This window comes from Chelonia mydas, chromosome 7 (assembly GCF_015237465.2).
Source record: "Chelonia mydas isolate rCheMyd1 chromosome 7, rCheMyd1.pri.v2, whole genome shotgun sequence".
Classification (NCBI taxonomy): Eukaryota; Metazoa; Chordata; order Testudines; family Cheloniidae; genus Chelonia; species Chelonia mydas.
The window spans coordinates 22,187,616-22,203,335 of NC_057853.1; the positions used below are offsets into that span (position 1 = coordinate 22,187,616).

At 44.0% G+C, this 15,720-nt stretch overlaps 1 protein-coding gene across 13 annotated transcripts in view; it reads right to left on the reverse strand.

Annotated features, from left to right (window-relative positions):
* The window catches only part of CHCHD6 (coiled-coil-helix-coiled-coil-helix domain containing 6), a 200,156-nt gene that overhangs the window by 122,044 nt on the left and 62,392 nt on the right, over positions 1–15,720 (reverse strand). For 11 of the 13 annotated variants that reach the window (XM_043551985.1, XM_037904025.2, XM_037904024.2 and 8 more), the window contains one exon: positions 15,285–15,368. The exons of the other annotated variants lie outside the window; for them this stretch is intronic. In XM_043551985.1, coding sequence (XP_043407920.1) covers positions 15,285–15,368 — 84 coding nt within the window. The remainder of the gene's footprint in view (positions 1–15,284; positions 15,369–15,720) is intronic. 13 annotated transcript variants of the gene reach the window in all.

A 15,720-nucleotide genomic window follows, 5' to 3' on the forward strand; every position in this document is an offset into this window, starting at 1 on the left:
TGGCCAGGTCACTTCTTCCCCATCTTCTGAGACTGTCAATTGGGATACAAATTTTTTGGCAATATGAATACTTATATTCTAACAAGACCAAGACTCACCATTTCACTGCCACCCAAACTGCTGCATAGACAGCGAATGGTGGCCACAGCTAAACCAAGCTGTAATTGAATGAATGACCTAGAGGTGAAAGACTCCATGACCCATTCTCACTACTAAGTACTGCCCACTTATCACATGAAAGGCAATTTTGTTGTGCAGACACAATTGTGTTTGGAAAATTGAGATCCCAGTAGATTGACTCCAGAGAGCAGCTGAAAGCTCCCCAAGACATTTACATGTCCAGTTGGGCATAGAGCATAACATTTTTAACATGTCCAAATGAAAAATGCACATACTGAAAGAGAAAAAAAAAGGACTCAATTTCCTTTGTGGTCACTCTGACAGACATTTTCCCCCTTTTTTAAAAAAACCCACACACAAGCCTGCTCAAAATTTGTTACATGCCCCAGGCTCATCAGGAAATTTCTTGGTATTGCTTGATGCAGCATAACACACCTTCTGGAACAATCAAGAAGGGAGAAAACCAAGAGTTGCTAGTAGACCAAGACCTGCAAGCCCATGGCAACCCATCTTCTGTAACCAGAGGGCACAAAATTGTAGATGTAGAATCTCAGCTTTTATCAAGAAAAAAAAAAAGTAAGTTTCTAACCCTCTTTCCTCATGAAGACACTTAAAAATATAATAGCTAGGAGGAAAGGTTGTCATTCCCTAAAGATCACCAGTTATTCACAGTCCCCTCAGACTACCCAGTGCTAGACTTTGGGTTCCAGGAGGAAAAAAACACCACACACACACAGCTGTAGGGTGGCAGACAAAGAAGGAAGAGGTACAATAGAGAAAAGGCTGCTCATTCCCTCCTCTTATTATTTATGCTTTTTCCTTCTTTTTTCTTTTCTCTGTCTCCTCACTCCTCCCTTCTTGGCTCTCACCTTCATATTGCCCTTTCTCCCCTCTTACACCTCTGATTCCTTTCCACCTCCAAAAAACTGCCACAATCCAGTCCTCCCCGTGTTGCTGGCCCTCCTCCTAGGCCTGTAACTGCACTACACTAACTTTTGCAGCAGCTCCCATGGTCTCAGACTTCACTGGGTCTTACTATGAAAGGGTGAAGATTGGCTTACAGAGGGGTGGGGGGCATGAGAAGGGAAAGTCCTCATTCGGAATCTTCCTGGAGGGAAACGTGGCATTATAATTGTACAACAGACCTGAGCGTGGTCCCTGATGTGTGTAGGTGTTCACACCCCAGCCTCTTGTCAATTTCACCATCTCAAGTGGCTAAGGGCCTGTCTGCTGGGGACTACAAAAAACAGGATAACACACTGTTTTCTGTGAATCTTACAGGGCCATTCCCAATTTTTTGGGAAAAGCAGTTACTATTTTTATAACTAAATAGGGAGACTTCAATTCATTAATGCTGAATGTGGTAAGTTCATAACGAGCAACTCAATTTTGGGGGATAGAGAGGGGTTAAGGGAGAGAGTGGGACTGCAATCATTTCTTGGGGGTAGGAGGCATGATGCAAAATGTGTTTTTTTTGTTTTTTTTTGCCAAGCCTGCAAAAAAGTGCTAAAGACCAGCCCCGGTGACAGAGGATTTTGTGACAGATGAAACAAATACCATTTGCTGGAGTCCAAGAGCTCATAACAGGCCCTAAGGTATACGTATATTTAAGGAGGACATTAAAGCACATTATTTACAAGTTGTTCTGTCTCTTGGGTATGTGTATTATATGCTCAAGAAATTGGAATAGCTCCGTTATTCATATATTTGTTTAAAATGCCTGGCTGATGGGGAAAGCCTTCAAAGAAGTGGCCCTGGGCTGTCATGAAGCATATATTTAAACACCCACAGAAAACTATTCCTATTAGAAACACACACACATACTGTGACTACATCTCACGAGGAGTAGGTACACAGTAAGTTCAGTATCTGGACTGTTTCTAATTTAGTGGGGAAACTGAGATACTTCATGCAGCTGGACCATGTTATGGACTAATCACTGTCCGCATCATTTCTTCCTCAAAAACCAAGACAAGTACAGAACAGAATTTTAAAATAAACTTTGTGCTTAAAAAAGTTCAAGGCTTAAACCCAAGCAAGTAAAATAATTGTTGTTTAAAAAAATATCCAAAAATAAAAAAATGTGGCCTTCTTTGCCACATTTCAGCCGAGAGCAGTTTTTCCACAGCCAGGTTAAGAGCCCCTGCAAGAGGTGAGAGAAGAACAATGATTGTACCATAAAGGTGAATACAAGTAAGGAGAGATACTGGACTGTGAGCCAGAATTCCTGTGTTCTATCGCTAACTCTGTCACAAACTCACCGTGTGACCTTAGGCAAGTCACTTTTCAAGCTCCTCTATGAATTGAACATAATACTATTGACTGGTCACCTCACATGGACGTTCAGAGGCTAAAATTCTTCATTGTTTGGAAACCATGGGATCTTGGAATCCCTGGAAAGAAGACACTAGTGAAAGACAAGTTATTGATATTAACTGTAAGGATCATGAATGTGATCAGAAAGGCTTTATTCTCTCCTATTCCAAGTCAATCTTTGAGACAATTTGGTCATTACGCCCCTGCTTCTGCAAGGAACTTCATATGAGTTGATCCTGCACAGGTGCAGGGCTCTGCCTACATGGAACAACTTGCAGGACTGAGACCTAAAACTGGGATAGTCAAAGAGAAGCGTAAGAGACTTAGGTGCCCAAATCCCCTCAAAGTGCCTGAGGCTCCTTTGAATTTCTCATCCTAAGTTACAGAACATATTTCAGTCAGAACATTTTTTTTCCTATCAACTCATGAAGTCATTGTTTTCCCTTTCTCACTCTCCAGATTAATAACGTAACCAATACTGCAGCTAACTGTAATTACATACAAGAACTAACTACATACCGCCTGGCTAAACAATTATTTGGATGCAAGAGGTAGGTCTGCTGTTTATTGTACTGGGACAGTGTACATGGTACTGTATAGACTTACTCTGGTATGGTTGTACAGCACCAAGAAAAATACTACCTGTAAGTACAAGAAGGGCATAGCCACTTAGGAAGAATAAGGACTCCAAAGGCTTAGAATAAGGAAATAATGGGATGAAATAAAGGAAAATAAAGGAAAAAGACTAGATATTAAAAAGAAGTGTCCACAGTGAGCTTTATTAGACAGTGGAACAAGCGGATAAGTGGACTGGACTGAACAAAGCACTCATCTTCTGTAGGGAACAATTGTATGCTAACAAAGAGAGACAAGATTACGTCCTACATCATTTCTACCTATAAAAAGTCTTCATGTACTTCCACTGATCGGACCGAATACCAGATTATTATCTATATTCAGCTGCTAAATTCAGTGTTAAGGCACCAAGTTCAAAACCACACACAGCCACATTTATTTCATAAGCAAGTCTAAAGATGGATTATTCCAAGATGAAGCAACCCATAAGCATCATTCTTTTCCTGTACAAAGGAACCTTAAACACACCAGAAAAACAAAATCATCATGAGGCTCAGGCAGATCCCCATTCAGCACACAGGCTGCAAATGCATCTCTAAACTAATCATGAAGACTGAAAAGGAAGCAGACACTTAGTTGCTGTTTGCATAGAAGCTCCTTGTAAACTGATGTCAGGCACCGTACATCAGTCAACACAGTACTTAAGGTGAACATACACACTGAAGCGAAGGCAGGCAGGCAGGCAGTGCTGACATCTAGCACATTTTATTTACCCTAATATAAATGTTTTTTGAGTTCATCAAATTACCACTCAATTTCTCTGGTCTTTGAAAGCAGGTGCACTGAGGTATATTAACTACTAAACTTTACAGGCTTTTAGTGAAACAGCGATTAATGGGTGAATCAAGCATAGAGCACTGAAAGCCAGCTTGTAAGTCTAGCCAATAGAAATGCACAGTTGCATTTTACAGAAGACATAGCCACTGCACGGAAAACACCAATAAAAGCACCTCCAGCTGAACATTTCTAGACCCTGCCAAGACGTATGCAGGCCAATGGAGGGATGTGGGAGGCAGGTAACTGGAGAAGAAAACAGGAAAAGTAATTTTTTCAAAAAGATGGCATATGAAGTAAATAGTTCTACTAGTGGAAGGCAGCATAGGAGGGAGAGGTCAGAACTTGTTTCAGATGGCTACTCCACAGAGTTCAGAAGGTTCTCTCCCCTCTATAACATTGGGTCTGCCATTAAGAAAAGCAGTTTAACTTAACTCATAAAAAGGTACAGTAACGCCCCTTTGCTAAATCCCCAAAGGTTTGAAGGTTGGCTATGCTGTGGCTTTAAGGACTTCTTGTGTCACATCAGTGAAGCAAGCATGACAAGAGTCTCTTGGAATCACCCCTGCCTGACAAGGCATGTTCATGCAGGCTCTTCAGGCAGACTAAGTAACTGGGGAAACGGTCTGGAGGAACAGAGAGAACCTTATCAACCTATTACAGGAAGCTACACTGGGGGATTATTTTTCGTCTGTTCGCGGATCAAACCATCCACTTGATGAATTTGGCATTCTACTGTGTTGCTCCATTGGCTTGATAGACAAACCTCTCACAGTACTTCTCTGTACTTGAGAAAACTTATCTGTCTACAATGCTTTTGATTTCAGAATGGTAATTCGGGTGGTGGGAAGTTCAATAGACTAAGAAATGCACAAAAATTATTTTACTGAAGTCAAATCAAGAATGTTCAGATTCTTAAAACAGATCAGAGGAAATCAACCTATCTAGTGATGGGAAAGGAGGAGTTACTTCAGAAAGGACAATAATTTCTTACAGCACAGAATTTGATTTTATACCAGCCTCTCTTATTCTAAGTGTCCTGAAGCACTTGACAGAGTGATAAGTTAGGTACTAGCAGTATAGTGACTGGAGGCAAGCAGAGCAGCCATTAAACATATAGCAATAGCTCACATGCAGCCTGAAGACATTACACCTATTTTACTGAGAAGATAAATGGTGACCATGACACCTGCCAAGAGATATCAACTCATCTAGCAAAGGGCAATGAATATTTAACTCCCATCTAGATGGGGTTAACATCCCACCCCAAGGAGAGCACCTCAGCATAGTCCTTGGCTCAATACTAGGTATAAGCACATTACATTTCATGGATAGAGAAACTCCACATGGACTCCCCCAGCTCTTTTTGGTCTGTCTTAGTAAATTGTTTCAGTTTTCCCTTCATCAGATATCAGCTGGCAGTATTATTTTTCGGGTGGGCATTAATCAGTTTGCTCAAAACTGTAGAATACAGAGAGGACAAAATAGGATTGCACTGACAGTGGACCACATGAAGAGACAATCTAAATTAATTTTTGTTTTAAGAATTATTTTAGATTTCTCTCTTCAGTGGGTTAATGCTGAAAGACTTAAGAAAGGTGTGTATTGTAAGGAGGAATTTGAATGAAGAGGGAGTGTTTGACATGCCAAAAGTGAGAGACTGCTCTAAGGAGAAGGGGTAAGAAGAATCAATATCAATAAAAATAATAAACAAAAACAACTTAGCACTTCCATAGTGCTTTACACGCCCTAAATGCTTTACAAACATGAATTAATGTTAAGTGCAAGGAAGGAAGGAGATTAATTTAACCAAATCAAACAAAGTGAATGCCACACACAAAATTATGAGATCCATGAAACTAAACAGAGGGAAAGGCGCATTAGATCTTTATCAATAAAAATGATATTTATTTAATGCATCCCTTTCCAACATACAGAAATATGCACCAGCTGCAACTACCTCTTCTGGTACTTAATGCTTTGAAAACCTATGAGCGGGGATTGTCGCAAATTAATGTATCTACTGCTCAACACTGTCCATAGCTACATACTAGAAGTTACTGTAGGAGTCATTGCTTAAGAAATCAAAACAGAGAAAACCTCACTCTACAGCAGGGAGCTCTGTTTCATCCACTGAGATTACCCTGAGCCTTTCTGTGCTATTTCACACTATGCAACAAGCTATGCATTTTTTGCTTTGTTGTAATATTGTCCTTAACTCCTCCAGGTCAGGTTAAATGGAGAAACAGGGGGAGAACAGCAGAAGAAATCAAGCAAATGTCTACATATCCCCTGGAAAATAACTGTATATTCAACAAACCCCATCAGCATCTGAAGGGTTTAAAAGGCGGTTGAATCGGCTTTTCATTCCACTTTAGTAGGCATGCATCTGCCATTTGCAGTGGCGAGCGCCCACAGTTCACACCCCCATATAAAACACATGCAATTCTCATCCAATTCTGAACAGAGTATATGCTCATTTTTAGTCCAAAGTTACCCCTTCCTGGCATTTATTGGTAACTTAAACATTACAACTCAGCCTAAGCTTCCTCCCCAAGCTTAATTGTTTCTATGATTCTCTCTGAAGGACTTCTCTTTCCAGTCCCTCGTTCCCCTTATCCAGAAAAATGCTCCAGTACAAACCCTCCTGACTGTAGGAGACCTATTTCCTAGCATAACAGTGCAGGAATTACACAGGACCCAATACAAGATGGCTCAGAGTAGCGTTGCATCCCTATGCAGGATACTAGAATCTGCTATCCTCCTACACAGAAAATTTATTCTTATTCCATGAGTTATAAAAGTTGACAGTGATTACCCATTCTAACTTTGGTCTCAGAATTCCTCTCAGAGGTTGTGCTTTTTTTCCATGTTACACACAAACTACTACTGAAAGAGACCAGAGGGACTAAGGTTCCTAATATCTGCTAAAAAACCTGGTCACTCACCTTCTCGTAACTGTTGTTCTTCGAGATGTGTTGCTCATATCCAGTATAGGTGTGTGCGCACCGCGTGCACAGTTCACTGGAAGGTTTTTCCCCTAGCTGCACTCATCGGGTCGGTGCCTTCATGGTGCCGCATATAGGGCCCTGCCAACCCGCCACCTCTCCAGTTCCTTCTTGCCTGATACTCCAACAGAGGGGAAGGTGGGTGGGTTTGGAATGGATATGAGCAACACATCTTGAAGAACAGTTACGAGAAGGTGAGTAACCGTTTTTTCTTTGAGTGCTTGTTCATATCAATTGCAATTAGGCGACTCCCAAGCCTTACCTAGGAGGTGGGGTCGGAGTTTATGGAATCACTGATCGAAGCACAGCCCTGCCGAACACTGCATCATCCCAGGTGTGCTGGGTGATGGCGTAATGTGAAGTGAAGGTGTGGACCGAAGACCACGTAGCCACTCTGCATATCTTCTGGATTGGTACCTGGGCCAGGAAGGCCGCTGAAGATGCCTGAACTCTGGTGGAGCGTGCAGTCAGAGCAGGGGCAGGGACCTTAGCGAGATCATAACAAACCCGGATACAGGATGTGATCCACAACAATATCCTCTGCGTGGACAACAGGGAGGCCTTTCATTCTGTCCGCCACAGCAACAAACAGCTGGTTTGACTTATGGAACAGCTTAGTTCATTCAATATACAAAGCTAATGCATGCCGCACATCCGGGGAATGGAGTCTCTGCTCATGGCTCTTGGCATGGGGTTTCAGGAAAAAGACAGGAAGGAATATGTCTTGACTGGCGTGGAAACTCAAGACCACTTTCATGAGGAACGCTGGGTGGGGTCACAGTTGCACCTTGTCTTTGTAAAAAATGGTATACGGATGGTCGGATGATGGTAAATACCAGAGGTGCCAATGATAGGCTGAACAGTAGTATTGTCAATTGGTGGTGGGAACTCCCGACTGTAAATCTTAAGAAGCGCCTGTGGGGCGGGGATTATGGAAATGTGGAAGTAAATGTCCTTCAAGTCAAGGGTGGCATACCAATCTCCTGGATCCAGGGACGGGATGATAGTGGCCAAAGAGATCATTCAAAACTTTAGTTTCTTCATGAACTGTTGAGATTGCACAGGTCCAAGATGGGTCTGAGGCCCCCTATTACTTTCGGTATTAAGGAATACCGGGAATAAAACCCCTTTCCCCTGAGCTCTGGCAGAACCTTCTCCACACCCTCGCTGATAGGAGGGTTTCTACCTCATGCATGAGACGTTGTTGCTCATGAGAGGGGTCCCTGAAGAGGGACGGGGAAGGGGAGTGAGGGCGAGGAAAATTGGAGAGAATATCCCATCTCTACTGTGCGGAGGACCCAATGGGCCTGAAGTGATTTGGGACCACGCTCGGTAGAAATGGGATAGATGTTCCAAAAACGGAAAAGAAGGATCCAGTTGAGAGGCTGGTATAACGCCCTCAGGCGCATCCCCAAAATGTCTGCTTAGGGCGTGGTGGCTGCCTGGATGACCCAGACCCCCTGTTAATCGGGGGTTGGCGATGGCGGTTCTGGTTTCTGGGACGCCTACAGTTCTGGTCCTGCCTAAACTACCCCTGGTATGGTCGTGTTGTGGGTTGAGGCTTAAATTGTCTATGCTGGGTGGCAGGGGTGCGCAGACCCAGCAATCAGAGTGGCTCGGGAGTCTTTCAGACTGTGCACTCTCGAGTCTGTTTTCTCCGAAAATAACGTGGCCCGCTCAAATGGTAGGTCCTGAATTGTCTGTTGGACCTCCCCAGGGAGGCCAAGGCCTGCAGCTGTGAGCAACAGCACATTGTAATGCCTGAAGACATCATCCGTGTTGCAGAGTCCGCTGAGTCTAATGCCACTTGCAGCGATGTCCTGGCAACCATCTTGCCCTTTTCCATGAGCGCTGAGAATTTCAGTTGAGAATCCGATGGGACAAGGTCAGAGAACTGGAACATTGCGTCCCAAGACTTGAAGTTATATTGGCTAAGGATTGCCTGCTGGTTTGCAATCTGAAGCTGGAGCCCTCCGGTGGAGTATATCTTTCTCCCAGAGAGGTCCAGCTTCTTTGCGTCCTTAGCTCGAGGGGTAGGTCCTTGTTGCCCTTGCCTTTCCCTTGCATTGACAGCCGCCATTACCAACGACTCTGGCAGGGGGTGGGTAAACAAGTATTCATAGCCCTTGGAGGGTGAAAAGTACTTTCTCTCCACTCCCTTAGCTGTACGAGCCAGAGAAGATAGTGTTTGCCACAGGGTTTTTGTGTTCTCCTGAATGGTCTTTATCAGGGAAAGGGCCACCTTGGTGGATCCTGCTGGAGATAAAATGCTTACCATTAGGTCTGACACCTCGGTGACCTCCTCCATTTATACCCAGAGGTTCTGAGCGACCTGCTGCAGAAGTTCACAGTGGGCTCCGCTGTCAGGAACAGGGGTCCCTGGATGTCCCGAGGATGTCCCTGCCACCACCTCATCTGGAGGCGATGAGGAGGAGTCTGGAATTTGGGAGGGGCCCTCCTGCCAATCCCACTCCTCAAAACGCTGTGGTTCCGCCCCAACTCAGAGTTCGCTTCGGAGCCGGCCATGGTACCAGTTGCGACGGCAGCCACGGTACCATCCATGGTACTAAGTGTAGCCACAGTGCCGGGTACGATGCCGGGTCTGTTGTCGGTGCCAGGCGTGGTAACAAACGTGGCGCTGGTGGTAGTAGTGGTGGCTGATGCCCGGGAGAAATCCTTGGCCCTAGACGCAGTTGGACACGACAGAAAAAGAGAATACTGAGGTGGACCCCTGGGACTGCTGGTAAGCCCACGGGGTCCAGAAGGGACACTGGGTCGGCATCGGAGCCGGTACCTGCCATTGCGGTGGCCACGGTACCAGGGGAAAGGTTTGGGTCATCCCCGCTGACTGGGAGTGCCGGCGGCTATGACGTCAGCTTCTCTGGGACACACGCGTCAGTGTTGGATGAGGCTGTGCGCAGGGATCATGGCGGCGCTATGCCCATTGGTAGCGGGGCGATGTAGATCGTTGCCAAGTCATAGCCGGCTTGCCCCTGGACTTCACCGGTGGCCTCTGAGTCATTGGGGGACTCAGGACTGGTGCCGTGACACCATGGTCGGGGGAGTTCGGACCTGTCAATGTTATCACGTCCTGCGCCATCTCATAAGTCTCGGGTGTGAAAAGGTCCTCCTCCTGGGTCTCTGCTGGTCGCACCGGACTCACCGGTCCCTCTCGTGGGCCCGGAGTCAATGGTGCCAGCCGTTGAGCTGGAGGGAAGGTACTGTCTTGCACCAGTCTCCCTCCCTTGGGTTCACATTCTCATGCGCGGGAAGGGGAGTGCCCTCTATCAGTCTTCCTGTGCTGCTTCTTTGGGACAGGAGACCATGAGTGGTGCCGAGAATGATCCTGCGCCATGCTCAGCGGCGGGGAGTGCTGGTAGTCTCTGACCCCAGAGTCCTTCCTCAGCACCTCCGGGACCGAAGCCAATGCCACGTCCATGGGGCTCGACTCAGACTGAGGGGCCAAGAGCTGCTTCCATTAGCAGCAACTTTAGTCTGTGTGCCTCCTTCATGCGGGGGCGAAAGCTCCTACAGATCTTGCACCTGTCTGCTTGATAGCACTCCCCCAAGCATTTTACACAAGCCAAGTGCAGGTCGCCCTTTGGCATAGGCTTCTGGCAAACTCCACACTGCTTAAACCCCTGGGTCTGAGGCATGCCCTGGGCCTGGGAGAGGAATGGGGAAGGAAAACATCCCCCCTGCCCAGTACCCCAAGTCCAGATGTCTAACTAACTAACAACAATTTTAAAACCATCTTTAACTATTTACAGAAAATATGCTCGAGGATCGCTCGTACGTTCCGACAACCGCCACAGACGGTAAGAAGGAACTGGAGAGGCAGTGGATCATCAGGGCCCTATATGTGGCGCCATGAAGGCGCGACTCCAGGGGTCTCCACAGCCGACCCAATGGGTGCTGCTAGGGGAAAAACCTTCTGGTGAACTGTGCACGCGGCGCGAGCACACCTAATTGGAGTAGATATGAGCAAGCACTCAAAGAAGAACTAGACGTACCCAAGACTTCACACAATCAGCATAAAGGCCAAAGAAAAAATTCTTCACATTTCTGTAGCTGTACTGCTTCAAAGCACTGGGCAAATACACTAATCCTCACAGCACCCCAAGGGAAGCAATTATCTACCTACGAGTTATTCTTATTTCACAGATTCAAAAACTGAGGCAGAAAGATGAAACGATGTGCCCATATTCAAAAAGAGAGGAAACTACCATTAGAAATCAGAACTGCCTTGCTTCCAGTCCTGTGCTCAGACAACTAGATATCACTGCCTCTCTGAAGGTTACAAATCAGAGAGATAATTAATATATTTACCCAGTCTAGTCCTTCAAATTAAGGTCTTCAGCGAAGTAACATCTTCAGTGCTGCATCCCACGGAACTACTGAGTTCAGTTCTCGTGACCCTCTGTGATAAATGAAGGGTAGGGGGAAGCTCCCTTTTATGGACACCCAGCCAGTCAGCTAGCTATAAAATTCCTGTTAGTAGCTATTTGCTACTTGCTTTACCTGTAAAGCGTAGGGAGTGGGCACCTGACCAAAAGAGCCAATGGGAAGGCTAGAACTTTTTAAAATGGGGGGGGGGGGGGGGAACTTACCCTTTGTCAGGCTGTGTTGCTCTCCCGGAGAGCAGAGACAGGGCTGAAGCTAGAAACTACTCAGTTGAAACGCCAGATACGCAAGTAGATCAGGAAATGTCTAGGAAGACGCGATTAGGTTTATCTCTTATTTCTTTATGGCTTGTGGACTCCTCTGTGCTAACCCCAGGTGCTTTCGTTTTGCCTGTAACCTTTAAACCGGACCTCAAAAAGCTATCTTGATGCTTAATCCTTGTAATTGTTTTTTTTTTTTTTAAACCTAGCAAAAAGCCTAAGTTCCAGATGTATTTTCTCTCTTTTGTTTTTAATAAAATTTACCTTTTTTAAGAACAGGATCGGATTTGGGTGTCCCTAAGAGGTTTGTGCATATGTTGTTTAATTAGCTGGTGGCAACAGCTGATTTCCTGTGTTTTCTTTCTCAGCTCTTCCCTGGGGGGATCGGGCTGAAAGGGCTTGAGGGTACCCCACAGGAAGGAATTCCCAAGTGTGCCTCCCTGGGTTCTCAAAGGTTTCTTTTTCACTTGGGTGGTGGCAGCATCCACCCATCCAAGGTCAGAGAAAAGCTGTAACCTTGAGAGTTTGATAAAAGCCTGGAGTGGCCGTATTAATTTTTAGAATCCTTGCAGGCCCCCACCTTCTGTACTCAAAGTGCCAGAGTGGGGAATCAGCCCTGACACCCTATCTTAAAGGCACAGCAGGAGAGAGGTTTCAGAGACAGGGAACAAAAATCAGAGGCCTGGAAAAACTTTCATAGGATGAGAGGTTGAAAAGGTAGAGATTGTTTAGTTTAATGGAGAGATACATAAGAGGGGATTTGACAGAAGTATAAAAAGATAATGAATGGCACAGAGAAGGTAAATTGGGCGCACTCATTAACCCTATTATATAATACAAGAGCAAGGGGACAGTCAATGACATTAAAAGGAAACATTTAAAGCAGATAAAACGAAACGTTGCAGAATGCATGGTTAACCTGTGGAATCCACTGCCACAATATATCATTGAGGCCAAGAACTCAATCGGATTCAAAAAATGAATTACATGTTTATATGAATAATGGGAATATCCACAGGCTCATTCAATGGCATAAATTTTTTTTTAAGGAATATAAACCCTCATGCTTCAGGGCATATGTCAACCTCTAACTGACAGCAATCAGGATGACACTTCCCCTGTGGGCAAGTTATTCCATAATTATGCACAACATAGGGTAGTAATTTTCTTTTCTCTCTTTTTTTTTTTTTTTTTTTGAGGGGGGGGGGGGGGAGGGAGGGGAGGGTTAAACTTCTCCTGTTGAAACATCTGAAATTGGCCACTGGACCAGATAAAGCGCTGGTCTGATCCAGATGGCAATTCTGCCATTCCTATGAAATACGCTTCTCCAGTGTGGTGTGATTATCCTGATGTCCTATGAAGTGAATGGTTGGTTACTCAGTGAGAAAACCTCAGATGGAGAACTAGGTCTGTTCCTGAAGCCAGCAAAGTAGTTAAAAACATCCCTCGAAAATAGATAAATACAAAAGTCTGCTGCTTTCGCATTTTGTTACCACACGTAAGTGGGGACCAAGCCAAACCCATGCTTCAGATAAGCAAAGTACAGGCAGGGAATTCCTGACAGCTTGTTCTTTCCAAGTATGATTTTGGGTTCTTTAGCTCTATATTGAATCATCACCTCCCCTTTGCCCCCCACGAGCCACCCCCAAACCATCTAGCTTTGGCAATCCAAAATGTCCTTCCGTGACATTTTGAAACACTGGAGAAGGAAAACAACAGCTGTTCAGATGCTCCCCCTAACTCGTCTCCCACCAAACCTCTTAAAAAAAAAAAAAAAAAAAAAGAAAGGTTCAATTGGAAGAGTCTAAAAAACAGTGACTACAGAAGTCGTCAAGGTCTGTGTGTGTTCAGCAAGTGAAAGTGGAATTATATAAAAGCAATAGCTAATAAAAAAGATTGTTCTGTGCTGAGTTTTCCATCTTTCCAACCATTATAAGAATAAAATTATCCACAGAGAAGATCGAAAACCTTTTTCAAAACTAATACAATTAAGCTTTATTACACTATTTCAAGTACATCTCTCTCATCTCCCGACCTAGCTCCCACACCTCCAGCTCCAATCTAGACTAACAGTTGGAGACTTTCTTCTGTTTTGTTACCAGTAAAATGTTCATGTTTAAGGGTCAAAACAATCTACTGTTTTGAGCTAGGAAACAAAGTCTGCCCTTATTACCTACTCACTAAAGGAGGAAAAGCTCTATGCACCAGCAATTTGAATGGGACTAAAAGTCTTCCGTCTGATCTCAAATCAAGTGAAACTCCTGTAGCCAAAGCATCAGTCACCTTGTATTTAAAAGGTTAGTCCTATACAGGAGGACTGCAAAGGGAACTACAGAACATAAAAAGGCTTAAGGGGAGGGCAAGGCTGGACACAACTTCTCTCCAGCTCACAAGTCTATAAAAAGAACAAACACACAAATACTCCTAGCAGTTTCCACTTTGGGAAACCAAATCTGGAGGGAACAAATATAAGAGACACAGCATGAGGCCAAGAAATTGCAAAATTCCCTTTACATATGAACATATGGATGACTGTGATAGTTAGAGTGATAGCGGGTGGATTGTTTGTGCAGTGGAATCTCAATCTCCATTATCCATAAACTGAATTAAAACCTGAATTTATTGCAGCATTAAGTGGTAGTTTTAGTAGTTTGTTTTTTAAATTAATTATATAGATAAAAAAGTGTTGCCACAATGTGCAACATGAAACTGCTCCTGGATATATGTTTCATCATTAATGGCATTAAAAAGTACAGTACAGAACAAACATGCACTAGCAGAGGGAGAGAAAAGGAAACTAGATATGCTAATAGGGTCTTCCCATTTTTACAAAGTAATTTTCCAGTGAAAATGGGCCACTATCACACTGCACATTAGTAGTAAAGCAGATGCACAAATTCCACTGTCTCTTTGGGATCCACCTTCTCCCTCATTGCATTTTTCTCAGGCATGCAACATCACTAGAAGTCAGAGCTGTGAAACCTCTCTGTCACAAGGTCTAATTGCTTTCCATTGCAGAATATTATTCTTTATGTTTATGAAAAAATAAATACTACTACTAACATTATTTCATTTTGTCAGGGAGAGAAAAAACACTTCAGTGCATAAGGAACAGTGTGGCTGCTCCGATTTTTATTACGTCAATTTTTAAAAACTCATCATGGTAAACAATTAAACAGAAGCAAATCCCACGTTTAGAGGAGAGATTCAAATCCCTAAATGGATTTTCAAAGGTCATTTCAGGCTTAAAAGATGCCTGACAGTGTCTCTTTAAATCACATTCATTTCAAAGGCTTATCCAGCACAAAACAGACAGTGCAATGCAGCAACACACTTTGATCTGTTGGGATCCTCTGAGAAAAATTAATAATACAACTTTAATTCATATGTATAGCAAGATTTGAGATTATTTTTATTTTTTTGGCCATGGATTTTTAACAAAAGGAATAAAAACAAGGCAACTTTGCTTTCAACTAAACCCTGTGGTGAGAGAGAAAAATAAAAACCTGAATTATTATAAACTAGTTTTTAAAAAATCATCCAATTAAAAACCAATTATCTTTCAAATGTGAGTTGTTTAAAGGTTCTGTTTGTGGAGCTGTTTGATTTAACTGCATAAGGTGGATGTGGGAGATAAATAATGGGGACTGACAGTTCCAGGTTTCAGCACAATGCTTCTTGTTTCTCTTCTCTGCTGATCCACTCGGATCCATGTCTGATCCCATTAGCATTCAGCCACTGCAAATGGAAGACAACATAGCCTTACCTTCCTCTCAATACGGGCCAACTGCTCCTTACAGAAGGCGTCTCGCCGTTTCAGCTCCGCCTCCTTGCACTGTAGCTCCCGTGCCTAGGAGGAAGAGCAAACAGCCTATCAACAGATCAGGATGGTGAAGAGGAGAGCTAGAGGGACAAGAATAGCAGGACAAGATGAGGACTGAAAGGAGTCCAGAAACCACACATCACCCAGGACTGGTGTAGAGAGGCTCAAACCAGGTCTCTCCAAATGGAATTCAGTCAGACCTTCACCACATTAAACATACACTTGCTTTAACTTAGGATTGCTCTCAAAGTTCTAAAGAGCTGTCACCATCACACTTCCGTTGTCTACCCGACATGTATTCCTTCTCCCTATTAAAATAATGGCAATATAAATCATCTACGATGCATAATCATAGAAGTGACCCATATGACAAATGTAG